The sequence below is a fragment of the Xiphophorus hellerii genome, chromosome 19 (assembly GCF_003331165.1).
Source record: "Xiphophorus hellerii strain 12219 chromosome 19, Xiphophorus_hellerii-4.1, whole genome shotgun sequence".
In the NCBI taxonomy this organism is placed as follows: Eukaryota; Metazoa; Chordata; class Actinopteri; order Cyprinodontiformes; family Poeciliidae; genus Xiphophorus; species Xiphophorus hellerii.
In genome coordinates this window covers 18,981,787-19,004,932 of record NC_045690.1, presented here as the reverse complement: position 1 = coordinate 19,004,932, position 23,146 = coordinate 18,981,787, and the positions used below count along the sequence as shown (strand labels likewise).

At 38.8% G+C, this 23,146-nt stretch overlaps 1 protein-coding gene across 5 annotated transcripts; it reads left to right on the top strand.

The window, feature by feature from the left end:
• Nucleotides 1-588: 588 nt before the first annotated feature.
• LOC116708658 (serine/threonine-protein kinase PAK 2-like) lies at nucleotides 589-16,464 on the top strand. 5 transcript variants are annotated; one of them, XM_032546603.1, is made up of 16 exons: nucleotides 589-701; nucleotides 793-866; nucleotides 7,160-7,348; nucleotides 7,459-7,565; nucleotides 9,604-9,751; nucleotides 9,843-9,859; nucleotides 9,963-10,073; nucleotides 10,206-10,308; nucleotides 10,615-10,678; nucleotides 11,557-11,605; nucleotides 11,801-11,913; nucleotides 11,993-12,110; nucleotides 12,930-13,029; nucleotides 13,161-13,357; nucleotides 13,941-14,078; nucleotides 14,669-16,464. In XM_032546603.1, the coding sequence occupies exons 3-16, from the start codon at nucleotides 7,177-7,179 to the stop codon at nucleotides 14,753-14,755; spliced, it is 1,524 nt and encodes a 507-aa protein (XP_032402494.1). In that variant the 5' UTR covers nucleotides 589-701; nucleotides 793-866; nucleotides 7,160-7,176; the 3' UTR covers nucleotides 14,756-16,464. The 5 variants fall into 5 exon arrangements, with proteins under 5 accessions (XP_032402494.1, XP_032402495.1, XP_032402490.1 ...); XM_032546604.1 differs by lacking the exon at nucleotides 793-866; XM_032546599.1 differs by having other exon boundaries at nucleotides 610-866.
• The last annotated feature ends 6,682 nt before the right edge of the window (nucleotides 16,465-23,146 follow it).

Sequence of the window (23,146 nt, the reverse complement as noted above, 5' to 3'; positions counted from 1 at the left end):
CAAAATAAACACTCTGTAGTCGAGAGTTAATTGATTCTTCAGCAAATCCAAACTGTGGCGGTGTTCTAATTATAGTAAGAACAGCGGAGATTTCTATTTGCTTCGACACTGGACTTATTACGTGTTTTGTTATCGATCAGGCAGAGACTGTATGAATATTTCAGAATGTAGTCCAAGTATGTGGCAGCATTAACTACAGTTAATAGAGAGTACGTTGTTTAATATAGACAGCATGTGTGAGTAGAAATAAATCGGATTTTTTTTTTAATTATGTATTAACAAATCAGTAGACGTATTTACATAAAAATGACCAATTTAGTTTAAGAACATAAAAAAATACACTTAAAAATTGCTGTCAAACTAAACATTTAAAGCATTTTTATATTTTGATGATGTGATATTTATACTAAACTGAGGGAAGTCATGTTACCGTCAGAATCTTTATTAATGTGAAAATATTCTCCACACACTTTTTTTTATTCTGAAAATCAAACATCTTCTTCCGTGGTTGTTCCCGCGAACAAAATTTTGAGTGCTACGGAAGCCGCGAGGTAATGAGTCACCAGTGTGCGCCTGCGCCGTTTCGCTTCCTCTCTGCCCGGTTCCTCCCCAGGCCGAGCAACAGAAAGTCGGGGGGGGGAAACTCAGCTGGGAGCTCCCGGCGAAACACACACAACTCAGGAGCTGTGTGTCCGAAGACGGTATTATTTTTTGTTTTTGCTTTGCTCATGTTGGAATATGTTATTTCAGTGTTTCAGCTTCACAAGTGAACTTTATTCAAACTAAAACTAGGGTGGGACTGGACGGAGATACGAGTGTTTAGCCTCATTGAATTGAATGCCTACTTCTCAGGCCGACTGGTGCGGGTATGTAAAATCTATCCCCCTCTTGTCATTTGCTGGTTCTGCAGCACTGCAGAGAGAGCATTTTTGTTTTCTAATAGGAAATTATTTATTCCATACATATAAAACAAAACGAAGTAAAACTCAGGAGAGCGTCCAGGGGTGTCAATGTGAGTCTGACATCAGTAATTGTACACAACCCAGCCTCGTTTTAATTAAAACAACCCAAAAAGTTACTCTTCATTTTACAATGCGAAGATAATTTGGCTTTCCAAGTGTAGTACCATGTAACATGTGTAAATATGTTATACAGTGTAATGTTACCACTTTGGAGTATCACGTTACTCTTGCTACACTGACAGTAACAATGCTACACTTGGACAATGTAATAATGGAACAATGTAATTACTCAAAAAGATGAGAAAGATCCAACCTGAAGTAAATAGAGTTGAAGTTTACTATTTTTTAAATAATAACATGCATAAGTTGTTCATCTCTCTATTGAAATAATAGTAAAATGTTCATGTGTGATTTCATTCCAATCATACCTCTGGTCTTAAAAAGAAACTGGAACTAGGTGGGACCAACAGAGTAAATGCATCATGTCTAAAATCTGTACCTGTGATTTTTCCTTTTAGACTTTTAGCCCTAACCAATGATCTGCTCAACAAATCAAAATAGCGCACACACCTTGACTGTGTGTCCTGAGGTCACGTTTCTACCTGGTTCACACTCCCCGATTGTCAGATTTATAATTTCCAGCCCTCGAAATATTGACAGAGGGATGAGGCAGCTGTTTGAATAACAGGATAAGGTATGCAGCTGCACTCTGAGTTTATGCTTCACTTGCAACCAGAGTAGTGCGGTGAAAAGCATTGACAAAGTTCACGTGAACCCTACACCGTAGGGTTCTACACCAGAACCCTACGGTGTAGAACATACGGCGTTTTGGCACCGTATGTTCTAATATCTGGCCATGGGGACGAGATGGTTCTGTGCTCGTTAATTAGAGAGGGTGGAAGTGAACAGTGTGTCAGCTCCAGGACTCCTTTCAGGAAGTCCTCCTCTGAATATCCTTTTATAGAAGTCGAACACAAAAGGCTTGTTGTCCACTTCCTGTAAACAGCTTGGCGGCTGCGTTTGCAGCTCTCTGGTTGGTCGACCTGGATCCTGTGACTCTCTGGGGCTCAGGGGAGTTCCAGGATGAGGAAGTGGGCTTCCCTTGACGGCTGCCAGCCACGGGGAATAGAAAGTACTCTTGATGCACAGAGAGGGTGGAAAATAGGGAACTGAAATTATGAAAGGGCAGAGGGATGTAACTGATTGTGAGACACATGCATGAAAAGAGCTTCTGTAAACTGAGAACAGATGGGGAATGGAGGCAAAGGTTTTACTGGACCTTGAATGTGCAAATGCCAGAGTTTAAAAAAATGTTAACATGAGTGGGAGCTGGAATTTTTACTCAATTGACAAAAAGCACACCACCCATGTTAGTTTATTGTATGAATGTCTTTTATTAACTTCTATTTGAAACACTAACTTGATAAAATGATCATTATTTAGTTCTCCAAATGTTATTTTTGTAAAAATGTAAATACTATGACTTTCGGTTTGTTTGGTTGAAGTCTTAAAATAGTCATAATACACAATGTGACATGTGACCCCTTTTTTAATGTCCGTGCGTATATCCATCATCTTCCTCTGATTCAGTCTGTTCTGGTACACCGACTGCATCACCGTAGACGCAGTACCCACTGACCTGCTTATCTCCTGCTCCATTTTTCTCATCACTAACATTTATTAATGTGTATTTACTCAACATGCAGAATTAAAGATTTTAAATATTTTATATTTAAATGCCCCAATACATTAGCAATCGCAAACCCTTGAATCAAACTCTCACCCACGCTCTTGTTAGAAGAGAGATGATGCGCAATGTGAATAGTTTTTGAAATGTTAAATGTATTTCTTACATGGCTGATCATCACATGCATTGTTTCTAGTTTTCCACAACTAGGCTAGCAGACATAATAGCAGAAATAATTTCATCAACTTTAAAAAAATTTCCCACAATCTCTCAGTTTTTCTTATTTCTTATCCAAGACGGCTTAGCAACACTCAAGATCAGGAAGTCTCTCGGATCAGCCTCTTTTTTTGAAGGTCACACTTGATAGTTGAATTGGTGACGTATGTTTTTAAAATAGACAAGCAACGTCTGATTAACACTTGCAAAAATGATCAAATATTGCAAGAAAACTAACAAATAGGATTGCAGGATGAAACCAAAGCAAAAACAAGGACAGATTGTAAAAAAGGCTCCAGAAATGTATTGAAAATAGACAGTAGCCAGTAGAGATAAAAAAATAAGCATGAAAATCAATTGAAACAATGAAAGCAAAACACAAAGACTAATCATAAAAATAAGCTAATACTATGAACAAAGCAGGTTGATAGCAAGAATTGAAATGCTGCAACACGTTTAGAGGAAATGGAGAAATGTGTGAGCACTTTGTAAGAATGTCATGGGCTGGACTGTTTGCTGAAAGCAGAAATATGTCTCCTTTTTTGATAAAAGCAAATCATATTTTAAAAAGAAGAGGACGTTAAACCTAAATTTTCTGTGAGCAACTGCTGACATGATGAAGTGGTATTAAAACAGTCATAAAACCTCGCGCTGCTTGAGTCGGTACCTGTCCGTCCTAATAAAAGTCTTGCTACTTAACTCTGCGACCCTACCTGGAAGCTATATAAAAATCTTCAGCTGCTCATTATGGAGCCTCACTTGAGTTGAGGAATGTGTGTTTCGAGCTGTTTCTGTGAAGGACAGACATGCATCAGACTACAGTGTGTGGTGTGTGTGTTTTGGTAAGGTGAAGTGTGAACACGCCCTCCTCCAAACATCGATGCAGCCCTGCAGCTATGGAATTCCGACTTAGGAATAACATGTCCCAACCTGGCCGCCTGCACCCAACAATCAGCACCCCACGCACATGCACGGCCGCTGGAGGCTCACGTTAGCTCTCTCAACTGGGTATAATTTTATTTTGTCTGGACAAGAAGGTGCTTGCCCCATGTAAGTAAGCTGAGGAATGAGGCAGCCTGCAAAGACCTGCCCTGATTTGGGCGAAAAAGAGAGGAAGAGTGGAAGCGAGAGAGCGAAGTTAGTATACGAGTGTTGAAGAAAGAAGTGCTCACATTCAGTTGGGTCACAACGCTTCATTCATTATTTGCTATATCCTCTGTAGGACAGAGAGGAGGCTGCAAACAGGTGAGTGCTTGACAACTTAGACCGTGGTGTTTAAACGGAGCAAGCTGAGTGAGACATTTTGTGCAAGAGTTCTGTGGTGAGTTTAGATGATCTACAATGGAAAAGACTGATTTAGTCTTGCTGCTCAGGATAAAGACCAGGACACGAGTTCAGCCAACTGGTTCTGAAATGTCTCAAAAGAAAAATGCAATGTATTCCTGAACAGAAATTATTTCTGAAGTTTTTTTCAGCTTGTGAATTATTTCCCCAAGTTGTTCCACGTGTGTGCATGCTGTTTATTGTTGTAAAGAACTGAGTCTACATTCAGACACTTAGAGTGGTAGAGTTTAGTTTCGGATGTAGCATCTGAAGTGGGTCAGGTGTGCAAAGAACCTGCAGGAGGAGGATTTGTGTGTAGGGAAGAGGTCATACCCACCCGAGCAAGGTTTGTCACTTTTGTTCCTCTGCGAGCTCTGTCATTGGCGGTCAGACGCAGGAAGTGAGGAAACCTTTGTTTGCTTCCTGTTTCCTGTCTGTGATGTCACCCGGAGCGCAGCTTGTAGCTTACACTTGATCGAACCGCTTGCTCTGCAAGACTGGATGAGGTGCTTTTGAGGTTGATGGGTTTTTTTTAGTGTGTGCGTCTGTACGAGTGGATCAGACTGCCTGCAATCTCAGTTTTTACCATATTAGGGTAGCAGAGGGAAGTCAATCATGGCTCCCAAAGGACTTTTACACTCATACTCTTACTATTACATTTTATCAGTAGGTACTGGTAAATGTAAAATTGCTTGGAAAATCACTATGGAAATTTTTATTAGATTTTACTCTGTCAGCTAAAGTGCATTGTGGCCACTCAATCATCTGAACAAAAGCAAAAAATATATGAACTAAACATTGACTAAAGGGTTGTATTGATGAAAAGACTATTCATCACCAACGGTGAACGTTTTAGTTTGCACATGGGATAAAAATCCATCCCAAATTTGCCTTTCAGTTTTTGGAAGGATACTTGGAAAAAATCTGCACTGCAGAAGTTTTAAAGGGGCCATATTAGGTAAAGATACTTTTTTTTTAAGGTTTACATCATGTTATAATGTTATTTCCTCATCAAAACATACCTGGAGTGTTGCTTTGCTTCCTTCATGCATGTGGTCTTGGTTGCCATGAGAGATTAAATGCGCCTGGGTTCTCCAAGTGCCCTGTTCAAGACGCAGCTCCTCCTTGGAGCTGCAATTTCCAAGTTTCTGAGCTTCCGCCTCACAGAGCAGCCCTACCCTGCCACTCCCCTACTCAGCTCCTTCAGACTAGCCAGCAGCAATTAGCAAACACCTGGTGGAAGTGCACATCTGCTGAGCTCATCATACTTCTCAATGAAACGCTGGTAAAAACTTTGCTAAAGGGTTAATAGAGGAGCGATGTTGTGATGAGTTCTTTAAGGCAGAGTTTCTTAAAGAGACAGAGGCCCAATTTCAAGGCGTTAAATAGCTTCTTTTAAATCATATTTGATATATGCAACATTTTCATAATAACTGAAGGCAACATAGTTACTTGATCGCGCTATAAAATTGTTCAATGTGGCTGGAAAACACATAAAACGGTCCCTTTAATATTTTTGCAAGCCTGTTCCCCACTACGTAGCCACACATGTTCTGTTCCCACTTAAGCCTTGCAAAGTCTACCTGTCTGCAGCAGTCAATTAGTGGTATGTGACAACAGGTGGCTATAAAAGGACTCTGGGATGACAGAGACACACAACTTTGTTGCAACTTACTCAGACGCACTTAAGATTGGCCAGAATTGACGTACATGTGATTTGGAAACCAGAGTGCCTGAAAACCAGAGAACATCGAGAACATCTTAAAGCAGAAACAACTGAGCCAGTCTTCAGGAAAATCAAATATGAATAAAAAAAGCCCCAGCCCCTTTCTGCCCTGCCTAAAGCGTTAATGATAGCTTGTGGGTTTCTATTAAACGTGACACTTTTGGAGGAAGGTGTGTGTGCAGCTTTTTTAGCAGCAGCAGCCAGTTGGTTGCGGTCGCTGTTCATAAACTATGAGAACTGTGAATGACCAGATCAAGAACGTCAACACTTAATAGATAGACAATTCAAGAACATTAGTGGATTTTTTAAAATGTTCTAATCTTTGTTATTGAAAGTGTAGTGGTGCTGGAATCACCCTCCCACACCTGTTGCTGCAAGGTCAGCTGACTGAATGAGGGCTCCGCCACTATTTAAAGACAAATTGACCTGTTTGAAAATGTTTCTAAAGGATAGTTATAGTGTGATAACTAAAGGACTGCTGCTTGTCTGGTATTACGTACATAAAAACTAAACTTCACAACTACAACTGACTTTTGCTGGTGCTTATTTTATATTTTCGAAAAAGTAACTCAATGCTATTAATTTGTTAATCTAACTGTATTCATTAATATATTTCAGCATTTGGATTAATTGTTTAAATTTTTTCCAATTAGAGTAATAAAACCGTGCTGTACAGTACATTTGGCTTTAAATTGAACAAAGCTGTGGTCATTTTACTAAATGTTATATTGTGAGAATCCCATATTGAACCATGCTTGTAGCTACAGAGGTAAACTTTTATTTTACATAAGCGTTCACACCACTTCACTGTCTGCCACTCATCTGCACACACTCCTCGCTCTCTCTCGCTCGCTCTTTCTCTCTCTCTCTCCTGCCTTCTTTCCTTCCTCATTCATTTGCGACTTCGAACGAGACTCGGCACGTTACTTTATTCACTCAGCGTTGCTTCCTGCTCACACTTTGCTCCCTTCATACCAGCTTTGACCTCCAGTTACAGCATGGACAGACTGGCTAAATCTCAGTAAGTTCTTGCCTTTGCTTTCTATCTGTTTTTACTGGTTTGCAGCTGTCTTTCTGTAGCAGCGGGGGCTGGTGTGCAACAGTTGGCTTCACATTGTGAAACATGACCGAAAAACAGGAAGCTGTGAGCTCTGGGTTTTTTTTTTTTTGGTTTTTTTTTTTTTGACGCTCAGTGGGCCTGTTGCTTGGATCCTACATTTGTTGCTTCTCTTTCTGACGCTGCAGGTTGAACGTAGGTGTAGATGTGTGACAGCGGAGTGTGTGAGGACAAGCCCCCCGCTCCCCCTGTCAGGATGAGTAGCCAAGGAGGAGGAGCCAAGGACCCCCAGTCGGCCAATCACAACTCTCGGCCGCTGCCGTCTGCCCCGGAGGAGAAGAAGGCCAGGAACAAAATCATCTCCATATTTGATAAAGGTGAGAAAGTTGGAGAAGACACACACATTAAGCAGATCTCCATGCATAAACAACTTTGTGTGACAGACGGTAGAAGAGGTGAAGAATGACCTTTGACCTTATCCCTGCAGGATCTAAGAAGAAGGATAAGGACAAAGACAGGCCTGAAATCTCTTCCCCGTCAGACTTTGAACACACCATCCATGTTGGTTTTGATTCTGTCACTGGTGAATTCACTGTAAGTGTTTTATGGTTCATTACAGCAACATGCAAATGTATTCACACCCCTTGAACTGTTTCTCAATTTGCTGTATTGCAACCACAAACTTCAATGTATTTTTATTAGGAATCTATGCAAACTTTGTCTTTGAAAAAAAGACAGTTTTGTGAGACAAAATTAAAACGAGGGAAGTTTATTGACACTTATTTAACGGCACTCTTTTCTGGGGATGAACAAAAGATTCACCCCGTGCTTTTTCACAGGAAAACTCTGGATTTTTCACACAAAAATGACTCTGGCATTCTCTCTCAATGTGAGTGCAGAGTGTCTTTGTTTACACACCTTCAGGCGATAGGAAGTTCATCAAATAGCACATTTGTGGGGGCTTTTAGAAGTGTTAGTGAAGAGCCATATTGGTGAAGTGGGTTCCTGTTGCTGCCTTTGGCACTACTTTATATTTAGAATAATATATAAACCTAATCAAAACTAACAGATTACACTGAAAGGAGGCCGAGGAAAAATGCGTAGCGAATCTGTCAAAACTTTTCACAAATAGAAACCTAAAACGTGTGGCTTGCTTTGGGATTAACATCCCCTTTTATGGTATCCTTTCATCAAATCCTCTGCTACCAACACCTTCAGAAGATGTCCGGTTAGTACGGCCTATTTGTAAGTTAATGGGGGAAGTCAATACGGCAAAAATATCATTGAAATTTTAATAGTCTCTCCTTGTAAAAGCGTAACTACTACAGTAAGATCTTAACCCAGAATTTAGATAAAAATACATTTTGAAGTTTAGAATAAGCATATGTTAACCCTCCATTATCCTGAGCTAGCAGCTACAGGATCTTTACCATTTGCAGAGCATAAATATAATATAAGGATAAAATTATTTTGAGATAAGAAGTAATCCTTTGATCAAAACCATCCACTTAAGTGTGTAACTAACTCCTCTCTGACCTGTGTTGCATTGTTGTGAAAGCTTTGTCTATAATTTATATGTGGATGCCGGAAACAAAAGCTGTAAAATAGGAATTGTTTGGTTTCTTGTTCTGTGATACATTTTATATTTCATTGTGACATTATCTGCATTTAATCTCATTTAGATGCTCATGTTCTCCTTTAGTATCAACTCAGACTGCAACTCAATTGTGGTAATGGTTCTGTCTAATGCTCAACTTCACACTTCTGTCTGACTCTGATTATAAAGTTTAATGTTCATTTTTTTAAAGTATAGTTCCTTTAATTTTAATTATGTGACTTATGAAGTTCTTAATTTACATGATGAATAATTAGTTTTATTTAGCTCCTCTTCTTCTTTTTTCCTAACAAGATGGTCACACAAGTGCAAGTTAAAGTTAGATTACTTTTATTTTCAGTGATTTAACAGCTTCCATGCCCCCACTAAACATCTAATCTCTTAAAATCAGCCGTGTGTGTTGCAGATATTGTCATTAATTTCCGTGTAAACATGAACTGCAGCTGCAGTTTCGCCTGAAAGCCATTGCATTTGAAAATTTGTGGCCAGACAGCTTTACAGGAACCTTTAAAAAATAATTAAAAAAAAAAGAGATATGTGTATAAGATTATATTTGTTGTAAGTTGATGCTATATAAATAAACTGAACTAACTATTTATGTTATCATTTTGATTTTGATCAAAGATGAGACACAGAGGCTCATCATATTTGAATTTTGGTTTCACTGTGGTTTTTATCTTAAAAGAGCATAATAAGAGCATATTTTATATTTGAGCAACTTTAAAAGTTTAAAGTATATCTGTAAGGGGAGATGGAGTCAAGATTGCAGAGAACTTGACCTCTTTTTGAATTTCCTGCTAGAATTGAGACCGGTCTTATTTAGATCTGAACTTTATGATTTATTCTTAAACTTTAAAAACTTAAAGTTAAATCGGCCTCATAAAATGTCATGCTATGTAACTGATCACCCGTGACTCTGAGTCGCGGGCTGCTTTAACTCTGTGTTACGACGTGTTTTTATCTTTAAAGAGGAGACACCAATCAGTAAATGCTTTACCTCCGTGTTTGTGTGTGCAGGGAATGCCGGAGCAGTGGGCCCGGCTCCTTCAGAACTCCAACATCAGTCCATCGGAGCAGAAACAGAACCCACAGGCCGTCCTCGACGTTCTCAAATTCTACGACTCCACCAGCGGAAAGCAGAAATACTTGAGTGTTTCTGCTTCAGGTCAGTTTCCCATCTTTATAGCAAACAGCTTACAGACTAGTTTTGTAGCATACTTTAAGCTTTTCTGTTCCCCCTTTTTTTCCTCCTTTAGATAAAGATTCTCAGTTGGTAAGTAGCATTTTTCATAATTTTCACAAAGTAATTCGTTTTCTTTTCTCTAAGCAATCCCTGAGCTTCGTTTTGTTTTGTTTGTGTTTTGTTACTGTTGCAGCCGGGCAAGAAAGGTACGGCTACTTCTCCGTCAGCCAGAGACGGCGATGACGACGACGACGACGATACACCGCCTCCGGTCGTGGCACCACGGCCACCGCACACAAAATCTGTGAGCATGATTTGGTTATAGATGATCCTACTTTTATGATTATCAACCTGAAATAACTAGAACTTGGCCCCACAATTCACAGTTTCTTTAAAACGACGTGAATCTACTTTTTCCTGCTTGTTTTTTTAAAAGATGTACACGAGGCCGACCCCAGACACAGAAAGTCCCAAGGCAGCTGACCGACAGAAAGCGAAGGGAGGCAAGATGACTGATGAAGAAATAATGGAGAAGCTAAGTAAGTTTAACACACGCTTAAAATTCAGACATATGGGGCGTGCCGTGGTGGCGTAGCGGTATTTGGAGGCCTTGAGTCCTCGACGCGGCCGTCGCGGGTTCGACTCCCGGACCCGACGACATTTGCCGCATGTCTTCCCCCCTCTCCTTCCCCATTTCCTGTCAGCCTACTGTCATATAAGGGACACTAGAGCCCACAAAAAGACCCCCTGGAGGGGTAAAAAAAAAAAAATTCATACATATAAAAAAACACATCTGCATTTGTTTCTGCCTACCTAATATAATTTTTGTCTTTGTGACATTTTAGGAAGTATTGTCAGTGTCGGAGACCCTAAAAAGAAATATACTCGCTTCGAAAAGATCGGCCAGGGGTGAGTCGGGATTTATGCTGAAAACACACAAAGAAAATGTCAAACCTTTGAAAGAAGATGTCTACCAAAGAGGAAGTTACACAGTTTCAGAAAGAGAGTCATATTTACTCATCTAATTCATCAATATCATGTTAATTTTGGCTTTTTAGCAATGCATTTGAGCTGCTCTTATTCCAGGATATAAAGACTAGAATTTAATTTACTTAGGCTGTTCAGAAGCAACATAAGAATGACGACAGACGGAGAAGGTCCTCTGTAATCTCCCACTCAAAATTCACAGCTGCTCACGCCAACAATTTGACAAAGATTGGACTATTTGGTTACAATAAGAAGAAGTTAGTTTTTCCATGAATTAACATCTGGATGGTTGAAACGTCACCAGAAGTGAGAGTTGCAGCAGGATAATAATTAAAAACACACATCAACACCTGCTGGGAGTGGAAAAAGCAGGCTAACATTATCTATCCATTTGAGGATTTATGGACAAAACCCAGGACTGTCACAGTAAACCAAGCAATTTAACTTTGTTCAAACATACCTCTAGTCACACTAGAAGATGTTGATGGCAACAAAAAATGTGTAGTTTTCCTGCAGCTTCCCAATGTACATTTATCCCAGTTTTACTGAGAGTGTGTGTACTTATTTGAATAAAAGATAGTCCACAATAAATTGAAACTTGTGCATCTATACTTAACTTAATTAATTACAGCTGGATAGTCTGACCTCCTTGAAAATATAGTTCAAATGAAAAGGTCAAAATTGACAGGATTGGTGGCTATGATGAGTGGGTGTAAACCGCTGACTGGATCTGCACATGCCAAATGGGACAAAAACAATTGAAGACTTTTGATTTACATTTTGATTTCTTTTTCTTTCAGGGCCTCTGGTACAGTTTACACAGCCATAGATGTTGCCACAGGACAAGAGGTTAGCTTGTCGTGTCTTATCTCTGCCCAAACAAAGACTTTCTTGATTTTCTCCTCCACGTCTGATTCTGTATTTGACTTTGTCAAGGAGCAACTCAGTAAAAAACGTTGAGATCTTAAGATGTGCAATTGCCTGATCTTAAGTCAGAATCAGAATGCTAATCTAGTAACATTTACTAAACGCTGTGATTTGCAGGTGGCCATCAAGCAGATCAACCTGCAGAAGCAGCCAAAGAAAGAGCTTATCATCAATGAAATCCTGGTCATGAAAGAGCTGAAGAACCCCAACATTGTCAACTTCGTAGACAGGTAACACTTTCTATACAGTAGAAGTGAACATAGAGCGCACAGTTCGAAGCACCAAGCTTTGCTTTGACTTTCTGTGTAGTTTCCTGGTTGGGGACGAGCTTTTCGTGGTGATGGAGTATTTGGCCGGCGGCTCTCTAACCGATGTTGTGACGGAGACGTGCATGGATGAGGCCCAGATCGCTGCCGTCTGCAGAGAGGTAAAGCTCGACACACCCATAAGAGAACCTGCATGAAACTTGTCAAAACCGTGGTGCTGCATAATTTAGATGGACCATTAAACATGTCAATCAGACATGTTTAACTGGGAAGTTTTACTCCTGTACTGCATTTTTCAGATTGTTTAGAGAGACGCTGCACAAGTACTCATACCCACATTTTTTTCATGCCACAACCACAAACCTCAATGTGACCCATTGTGATTTTTTTTGTGATTCATGGTTTTAATCTTTGTTGTTGTTTTTTTTAATACAAACCTGACAAGTGTGGTGTGCATTTGAATTTAACCCCTCTTACTCCAGTTATTAGCCACAAGACAAATAAGGGAGAAAACCAGCATGTGGAAGAAGGTGCTCTGGGCTGAGAAGAGGAAATAAATTTTTTTGGCCTGCCTGCAAAATTCCAGGGATAGCTGACACTAAAACTGCCTGAGGGCAATGGTTTAGACCGATTTATTCATGTTAGAATGGTCCAGTCAAAGCCCACGGATAAATGCAGTTAAGATTATGTGGCAAGAATTGAATGTTGATGTTTGCAGACATCATCCAGTCCATATGAGTGAGTTTTTCTACTTTTCCACAAGCAGATATGCAGAATTGTTAAAAAAGTACCCAAGAATTCCAGTTCTCAGTATGCACTGCCTTGTGTCTATTGCATAAAATCCTCCCAGAAAACATTGAACGTTCTGGTTGTAACATCACAAAATATGGGGAAATTCAAGAGGTGTTGATACTTTTGCAAGACACTGCATTTGTAAGCGTTGGCAACTTGCTTCATTTCCTCACTTTTTCTCTGTTTAGGTCCTTCAGGCTTTGGAGTTTCTTCATGCCAACCAGGTCATCCACAGAGACATCAAGAGCGACAACGTACTTCTCGGGATGGACGGCTCAGTCAAACTCAGTAAGGAAGGATCTATTCATCCGCGGTCACATGTTGCTCTCAGCAGACTGAAAAACTCATTTATGTCGAGTACATTCAGACATCCCTGTCATAAATCCGTGGACCTCGACTCACTTTTTGTGTTTCTGCAGCCGACTTCGGCTTCTGCGCTCAGATCACCCCGGAGCAGAGCAAGCGCAGCACCATGGTGGGAACGCCATACTGGATGGCTCCAGAGGTGGTGACCAGGAAGGCTTACGGACCCAAAGTGGACATTTGGTCTCTGGGAATCATGGCCATAGAAATGGTGGAGGGGGAGCCTCCATATCTCAATGAGAATCCTCTCAGGGTGGGTGGACAAATGGAGGACAAATAATCAGTCAGTTGTTCAAGATTAAACTTTCTATTTACCTTTCAGTATGTGCAAATCAGTAGCATTTAAAAAGCCCCACAGCATGTTCCTGCCTCTACCATCATTTATATGTAAATGTAGAATCAAAATATTTGCATTCTTTCTTACAGCATTTACAACCTGCTGATCCTAGAGGAAATATCTCTGAAATTGATTATTGGATATAAGTTGTTCTTAATGGACTCAAATCATCAATGCTTTTACGATTTTCTTTCCTTTTTTTTTAGTTTTTCTTCTTCTTACCACAGAAACTGATTTCACATCTGCTGAATCTAACAACTTTTCTCTTGCGCCCCCATGTGGCTGACAGTTGAATGCGCGAGTTAAGGGCTCAACATTTTTAGAAAAGACGCAAAGCTTCCAGCATGGACTTAGTCATTTCTATAAACATCTGGATCATAAATTAAAATTATAAATAGAAAGTATTTTTAGAAGTTTTAGTTAGATAATCTGATATAAATATACTGTTAATAAAATAGAATGTTATATTTTCTAAGCGCTCCTTTGCTCTGGTTTCCAGGCGTTGTATTTAATTGCCACCAACGGGACTCCTGAGCTGCAGAACCCAGAGAAGTTGTCTCCCATCTTCAGGTCCTTCCTGTCCAGCTCTCTGGAGATGGACGTGGAAAAACGAGGGTCCGGCAAAGAGTTGCTGCAGGTAAAACAAAAGCTCTTTATTTTAGTCGACTTTAATGCTTGCGAAAGTTTAATACTGTGTGCCTCTCCCTGCTGTATTTCAGGTGTGTAAGAAAATCTGTTCTTATGCTTTTTAGCTTTTTTCTCTAAAAAGCTATGTGGTTTTCTCCAAACATAGATACTACAGGAACTTGATGAGGAGTAATAAATCTCATTTGCTTAATTCAAAGACATGATATGAGTCAGGATGTTTGTAGCAGACTGTTAAAGTTGTTTATGTTTAACCAGCTCCTGAACTGAATGGCGAAAAAAAATGGTGTTTAGTGGTTTCATATTGGCACAGCAGGTGGTTGAAAGTGTTTCACGTGCATTCTCCTGCAAATATTGCCTCAAATATTTGTGACATCGAATTGAATATGTACTGTGGATGTAGAGGAACTAGAAATTAATCCAAGATGACATCTTTAACAAGGTCACAGCCAGAACCACTAAATATAAAAATTACCTTTGGTAGGAGAAACTCATCAAATCTTGAAAAATGAACAGTTTGAGTAGATATTATTACCACTTTATCTGAGTTAATTTCTTCCATCTGTTTGCGTGTTTCTCTAGCATCCCTTCCTGAAGCAGGCGAAACCTCTGTCCAGTCTAACCCCTCTCATCCTGGCAGCCAAGGAGGCAATGAAGAGCAATCGCTAACCCTCCGCCTTCGTTTTAGAGACTTTAAAACAAACACGGACCACCAACTGTCTCCCAGCGGTCTGTGTATGTGATCATGAGAAGTCTACCGATGTTTTGTTTTTCTAGTTGTCGTAAAATGCTGCTCCACTTTCCTCATGTTTCTGGACTGATAATCTACTAATTTTCCATTTGTGCCTTGCTCCAAAGCTGCGCGAAGCCAAAGGAAATTCCCTGTTAGTTGCCTTGTGTTTCTTGAAGCATGTCCAAAAATACAACATCAGTCTGGCTTGAGAATCTTTACATATTAAGAATTTCATCGTACAAAGGGAGAGCTACTAAAATCCACTTAATTATGGAGCACAAGTTTGATCCTAGACAGTGTTTATTGGGGAACTCTTGTGGTAAGGAAAATAAAGCAAGAAAACATTCAGAACTCTGTTATTTGATCTCTCCAGCTACTTTTGGTGGTGATCTGTGGTTACATGATGAGATCTGAATGGTGCATGAAACTTAAAACCTCTGCTGTGCTGGGGCCCAGAATGGGACAGTGTTTTCTTTGTGCAGTGGAAAAACCACGTCAGTGTCCTTCTCGTAACCCTAAATGTCAGCAAAACTGAGTAATTACTTTACTTTATGCGGACACAATCTATGCAATCTCATCTGAATGCAGATGAGATCTGCACATTTTTTTTTTAAAACTGTTCTTTTTTTTATTCTACAAAGCCTTAAAGCCAAATGTGTTTCTTAGTATGATTGTTCTTCTGCATGTTTATCTTCCTTGCTGTTCATCACCTGATCTTTGTACAACACAATTATCATCTGTAGTTTATTAAATGTTACACTGGAGGAGTTTTTTTATATATATATTGTCTGTATATTATGTAATGTCTTGTATTTTTAACAACTGATAATATATATATAAATATACATTGTTACTTCATTGTTCTAGCTAACAGCATGGGACATTTTTAAATTGATATTCAGGAAATCTGTGTTCTGGTTCAGTTCAATTCAGAAGTATGCTACTGACCCCAAAGAGACATTAAATGTTGTTGTAACTCATATTAATTCAAGATTCTTCAAAGATTTATTGTAGATGGTGAGAGGGATTTCATGTAGCAGTCTGTATTACAGTGAATTTGGAGTAGCCCCTGACTGAAGACACTCTGTTTATCGACATTATTCTCCTACCGTACATTAAATTATGAAATTACCAGAGGACACAGAGAACCAAGAGTAAAATCAATAATCCAACTATATGGAGCTAAAACTGTCTCATAATTCACAAATGCACAGACCAAGATTCCCAAATACACAGGACGAGATCCATAAAAGTATGGGGTTCCATTTGTGTCAAAAATAAGCAGAAGTCATGTGTAGATGTTGTTGGTCTATGTTGTTGTTATGCGTCTTTTGTAGAGGTCTATGGTCTTAGTGCTTTATGGATATGTCAATGTTGCATATGTTATTTCTCTAGCTGCCGTGGTTATTACTCACTGTCATCTTGTCAGTTCATCTGCAGTAAAGCAGTGCATTTGTGAACCTTTTGCATTTGTGAGTCTTGGTCTGTGCATTTGTGAATTATGAGACAGTTTTAGCTCCATACAACTATGTTTCACATCTATGACCAAAAGGTAGAACTTTGTGATTCATGAAATAAGCAACATTTGACCCTAAATAAAATCCTAAGAGTTGTTAAATTATTAATAAACTTGGAGCTGAAGGGATTTGTGTCTCATTAATGCTATTGATTACAATTAAACTCAGGACTGGACCTTATGCACAAAGACAGGTAAAGTCATGATATGTTGAAATAGAGGCAGAGTGAGAATATGATGAATAGGAATGTATTTACTTGTATTTGCTAAGTGCAGGGTCAGAAACAAATGAACTGACTTACTAAATCGAATAGAAGTACAATGTCTAGATACTGTTAGGAAACCAAACTTGAATGTGTTTTCTTAGTGATGTTGGAAGAATCTCACTCATCTTTATTAATTGAATTATTGCAATAGCCTCTACTGCTAACCTGACCGGTCCTTCATTATCAAAATGTTTCAAAAGGCGGCAGCTCATCTTTTACAAGAGAGAGCTGGCTTTACATCACTGACTTCCTGTTAAAATTTAGAGGAATTTTCTTTTAATCTTGAATAAAAAATTAAGAATCTTCCATACATTTAGAGAAACTCATTCATAAAGAGTAAATTTAGATGCACTATGTAAATGCATCTTATTTTAATCATATTCCCTTCATTTCAACACAAGAGGGCAGCATCTGTCTGTGCTGTACTTTGCAGAAACTGATACTTCTCATTCGGTTCCAGCTGGACTGCTCTGCATTCACCCATGTAATAATTTGAATAACAGCTGCACTTCCCTGAACATCAGGCCTTATTAAAGCGCTAAGCTGTGCGGTCAGTTTTGTAGCACATTATTTTATCTTATTGCATACATCCACAATGAAGATGGCTCTGATTTTGCTGCCTATTCTGGCAATCCAGTTTCAAGGTGAGCAAGGAAATTGGGGAAGACGCATTTAATAATGGATGTTCTGCATTTATGGTTTTTATTAAATTAAATTTTGTTCAACAGGGCTGGCAGCAAATCCCTCTGTGACTCAGTCTCCATCAGTGAAGTCAGCGGCGTTGGGGGAGACGGTCTCTCTGAGCTGCTCAGCTAGTGAAGGAGTTGAAGATGATCTGAGCTGGTACCTGCAGAAACCTGGACAGCCTCCCAAACTGTTATTTTATCAAATCAGCAGCCGTCAATCTGATACTCCCAGTCATTTCAGCAGCAGTGGATCAGAGCCTCAGTTCACTCTGACAATCAGTGGAGTTCAGGCTGAAGATACTGGAGATTATTACTGTATGGGTGCATACATAGGCCTGCGCACACAGTGTAACAAAGCCGTGCAAAAACCTCCCACAGATCAGACATCTGGGTGGAAGGAGACGGATATGATGCACCACTGCTTACAGGAACAGTCTCACACACACACACGTTCACAAACACACACACAGAGCTTTGACTTACAGGAATGGGAAATAAACCTCTGTCATGTAATAAACATTCACATTTAATTTAAAAACAAAACAAACAAAAAAAGAAAAAAAAACAAAACAATTTTTAGTTGATTTAAACCTCCCAAAATACTAGAAGGTGGTCAAGATGAGAGAGTGTAGATTTTGTCTTCTTTGTGCTTTTATGCAAACAGTTGTATTAATAAACAAGCAACAACTTTGTCCCAGATAAGGTGGTAAAGAAAAATCTTCAAGTCTTATTTAACACGACTCACAGCAACAACTTAATGTTCTGTTTATTTTATTTAATGCATCAATTACTTCCTTTATCCTGCACAAAATTAACATATTGTTACCTATTAGAAGTAGAAATATGAAAAAATACATTGCTTCACATCCATTCTTACTAGAAATATGTATTTTCTAATCATTACTAAAAAGTGTATAAATAATTAAATCAGAATAGATTCAGAATTTTCCTGACCTGAACAATAAGGTGCATCTGGGCACTTTAGCAAGAGCTAAAGAGGATCAGTATAGGAAATTTATAAATAAATCGAGCTCATTTTACATAAAACTAAAAACAAAATGAGGGGAAGGTTAAGAGTTTTTCAGTAAATCATGTTTGACTTTTAGTCAAAACAAGACACACAAAAATCTGCAATGGATACAGTATCAATTTGGATACATTACTTTTAATATAAATGGTTAAAAATTAAACCACTTTGCCTCAGTTCTGATCACAAGATTTTTCACTTTGAGTGTGCAGAGAGCAGAGAAATGATTTCCATAGAGTGGAGGCTTTGCATGGTCAGCTGATCCTCCAGTGAACTGAGAAGGTTTATAGTCCTGTGAGTTCAACACTGCAGGACTCAGATCTGTCAGTCAAGCCAGCAGAAGCAACAAGCACCATGACCCTCATCACCATCCTCATCTGGACGCTGACCTGCTGCTGTTTTACAGGTTCATTCACTCAGCAACATTTCTAACATGATGTGCTGCCTTTTCTCTCCTTTCTTTCTGCTGACAAATGAAGGATTTGTTTTTGTCTGCAGGATGCAGCGCTCAGATCACTGTGACTCAACCTGCAGTGGAGACAATTACACCAGGATCCACTGTCACTATCAGGTGTAATTGTAACCCACTTGTTAACCTCCTTTGCAGTGGGGATGATTGTCTGCACTGGTATCAGCAGAAACCAGGACAACCTCCAAAGCTCCTGATACGTTCTGTCAGCACACTTCATTCAGGAACTCCAGCTCGGTTTAGTGGCAGTGGAAAAGACACTGATTTCACTTTGACCATCAGTGGAGTTCAGGCTGAAGATGCTGCAGTTTATTACTGTCAGAGTCGACATAAAGTAAATGATACCCGAGTGTTCACACAGTGATTAGTAGCCGTACAAAAACCTCCCTCAGTCAGACTGCAGACACTCTGAGCTGTTAGAGCAGAAACTCAACAGACTCTGATACAGACCACTGAACACAGAGACGACTGGAAACCCTAACAAATCTTAAAAAATCAATTGTAATAAAAAGATATAAAGACATAAATACACAATGGAAAAAAGGGAACAACTTGAATTTGACAAATAATTTTTACTATCACAGTAAATAAATCTGGAAATATTTTTAGATTTAAAGAAAACCTCCTTTTTTCACTGATACAGATCAACACATTTTCTACCTCCAACCATCCAGTGGCCAGACTTGCTCCCTCTGTTTTATCTCTTGGTCCTGGTTATCATTGAGACTGATTTGTCCCAGTGATTGTAAATATATCACTTTCTCTATTTATCTTCAGAGCAGCTGCAGAACTCTGATGGTTTCAAACATCCTTCTCATGACGTCTGCACAAATAAAAATGTGAGTTATTGTTTTGGGTTTTCATGCTTTCACCTCTAAGATCCAAGAAACCAATCAGCAAATATTAAAGTCAATTATTTTTTTACTTCTTCTGCTTAAATTTATCTTTTTATTTTGTGCAAGTTCTAAAGTGGAAAAGTTATAAATTAGAAATAAATGACTTTCTCATTATTTTTATTAACAGGTCAGGGTTTTTAATCATTGTATTAGAATATAAGGTCACTTTAGACAGGTTTCTTTTAATTAAATATCATTTCTACACTAGAATGGCCGATCAATTAAAAGTCTGCCGTATTAGAATATAAGCACAAATGCTGTAATCTGGTTTAACCTTTTGCTTTTTGAAGTAAAGTGATGAGAATCAGAACATATGTTACTCCAACATTACTAAATAAATTTAACTAAAACATTCTGGATACATGTGCTAAATGTGGAGATAAAGGCTTGAGGATAAATTTGATTCACTGCTTTGGGAATGTCCTGAGATTGAGAATTTTTGGAAGGAGGTTTTGGATAAAATTTCACTTATCGTTGGTACTAAACTTAATCCCTGTCCTGGGTTATGTATCTCAAGAATTTTTCCCACTCAAACTCAAATAAGCAAGTTTGATCAAAAGTCCATAATTTACTGTTTGGTGCAGGTCAAATATAGTATAGCCAGGTCCAGGAAATCTGTAACCAGACCCCAGTTAAAAACCTGGATGTCTACATTATCAAGCTCTCTTGCCTTGGAGAAACTCACCTTTATGATTAAGGGTAAATATTGTGTGTTCAAAAAAACATGGGAAAACTTTTTGCCATTCTTGGAAAATATAAAAACTCATAATGATGAATAACTGAATGTACTCTAGTTAAATTTAGCCACTTATTCTTAAAGTGGCTGTAAGTTTGTTATCTTCATGTTAATTCCAAATGTTCTCACTTGATCGAAAAAATGTACGAAACTGAACCACTGATGCCTGGAGGCCCAGATCCAGGGAGGACGATGCCGTCACCTCACACCTTGTGGACTGTGATTAAATCTCTTGGACTAAATCTCAACATACATCCCTGAGATAACAAACTTAAAGTATTCTGTCTCACTGCTATCAACTTATGTTTGTCACCTTGAAGGTTTAACTTGTTCATGTGTTTTCTTTTGGCTTTGCTTGGTGTTTTGTGCATTTGTGAGAAACTTGTCTGTGTGTCTCTTTTGAAATATAAAAGACAATAAACAGATTTTTGAAAAAAAAGATGAGAATCTATTTAATTTAGTGATTATTGATGAATGAAGTGAATTTGATCAGCTGTCTAATAAACAAAATTTATCATATCCTACAGACGATGTGTACACAGTTTTCCTATACATTCAATGTCAACATTAATTAAAAGTATAGTTTAAAAGCTGATATAAAATGACTCTGCATATCGATCCTAAATAGTACAAACTCAAAACATAAATAATAAAGACAAAAGGACATTTTCTGAATCATAAACCCAAATAGATCACATTCACTTGGACAACCTTAACATACCAGAAAGAAACATAATGAGGATAATTGTAACATGAATGCAGGTTACAACACAAAAACCTTATTTTGCTCAATGTATGGATCTATTTTATGTCAAACAAATGCTGTTTTTGTGTGTTTTATTTCATAACAACACATTTAGGGGACTGTGACAGCTGTCCCGACTGTCACAAGCAGACACTGTTGGTAATGGTTTTTTTGTTTCCCCTTAATATTACTTTATATATTGATTAGTGAGTAGTTTAGATTTTTATCTTTAAATTTGTTTTCATTAGTCTGACTCTTTAGTTAACTATTTGTTGTGCACCCATTTAGTTAACTTTATGTGTCAGTTCTTTGTATATTTTGTTAAATACAACAAATTAATTATTTTTCTTTTGAGTTACCAGTTTCCTCTGGACCTGTGGCTGAAAAGCAGAGATGAGCTCCAGCTGATTGGTGTCCATATATGGTTGTCAAACTTCCTCAGCGGACCATTCCATTTGTTCACCAGGGGAGGGGGAAATTTGGTCTTTAGTTTAATTTTACCATTTATTTAATGTTTCTTCTTTTGGAAAGTTAGTTAAATTCTGATATTTATTTCATTTATAGATTTAGTAATATTCTGACCAATATTTGTTAGGTTTTTGTGTGTTTATTTAACCCCTAGTGTGTGTTAATGGTCTGATCAGCCACTATTTAAGTTCCCCTCATGTGTTGTTTGTTAGGTCAGTTTGTGCTTGAGTTTGTTCTGTTACCACCTGAGTTGTAGTTTGTTATGTTGACCTCAGTTTGGGCCCAATTTATCATTTTTGGATTCTTTTTGTTAATAAATTAAGATTATATTTTGAATTTTCATCAACGGCTCTCTGGCTGGTCTATGCAAAACCTTCACACTTGGTGTCAGAAGTGGGATTCTTACCAGCCAGGAGTACAAAGTTTTTTTTTCCATTACCAACCTTGATGCAACATGCAGCGTGGAGGAAGGAGTAAACGAGGCAATTTTGTGGAGTCTCAAGGAACAGCAGGCCCTGATGAGCCGACTGATTGCACCGAAGCAGGAGCATCTGGAGGACATGTAGGCACTGAGGAGGAAGGGGGAGTAGAACCAACTTATGCAGATCTGGTCAGTATTCTTCGTGCCCACATGAGCCAGCAGGAGGCACAGAATAGAATGATGAGAGAGGAAACAGCTCGCCAAGATCAACGGTTCAAGACTCTCCAGCACCAATTTAGTCTTTTGCAGTTAGAAGTGCAAGCTCGTACTTCTCCAACATCTGAACCTGCTAAGCTGGAAAACTCTGACTCGGAGGAACCAGAACCACAGGATAAAGACCTGCTGCCAGGAGACCGTAAAGTCATCTTAACTTCAGGTCAGTTTCGTTCCTACCTGGAGCCTAAACTAGAAAAGTTAACAGAAACTGATGATATTGAAAATTTTTTAATGACTTTTGAGAGGATTGCAATTTCATGTAATTGGCCAGAGAAGGACTGGGTCTTTCGTCTTGTTCCATTGCTCACTGGAAAAGCTAGAAGTGCTTATGTGCATATGGACATTGATGAAGTGAATGATTATATATCTGTCAAAGATGCAATTCTTAAGAAATATGACATTAACCCAGAAACCTATCGCCAGAGATTTCGTTCTACAGAAGTGGAGCCTGGCGAAACTCCTAAGGAGCTGTATGTAAGGTTAAAAGAGTTGTATGAGAAGTGGATCCAACCTAAAGGTAAAACAGTGAAGGCTATTGGTGAAATTATTGTCTTGGAGCAATATCTCCGTATGCTGTCTCCTGAGCTTCAGGTTTGGGTCCGGGAACATGATCCTCCAACAGCTTCCAAAGCTGCTTCTCTGGCTGAGGTGTTTGTGGCTGCAAGACGGAAAGGACAACCATGGAGTTACTCTTCTTGGAAGACATCTAAAGATGCACGCAGGGCTGCACCTGTACAACATCATCAAAAGGGTGTATCTGCTGTGGGAAATCCAGGCAGTAAGCACAACACCCAAGCAATACAATAAAGTGCCTGTTTGTT

Coding starts and splice junctions, on each gene's coding strand:
- LOC116708658 (XM_032546604.1), top strand. CDS start 7,177: ATGTGTGACAGCGGAGTGTGTGAGGACAAGCCCCCCGCTCCCCCTGTC. Junction 7,566..9,603: donor CTGTCACTGGTGAATTCACT/GTAAGTGTTTTA, acceptor TTGTGTGTGCAG/GGAATGCCGGAGCAGTGGGC. Junction 10,679..11,556: donor TTCGAAAAGATCGGCCAGGG/GTGAGTCGGGAT, acceptor TTTTTCTTTCAG/GGCCTCTGGTACAGTTTACA.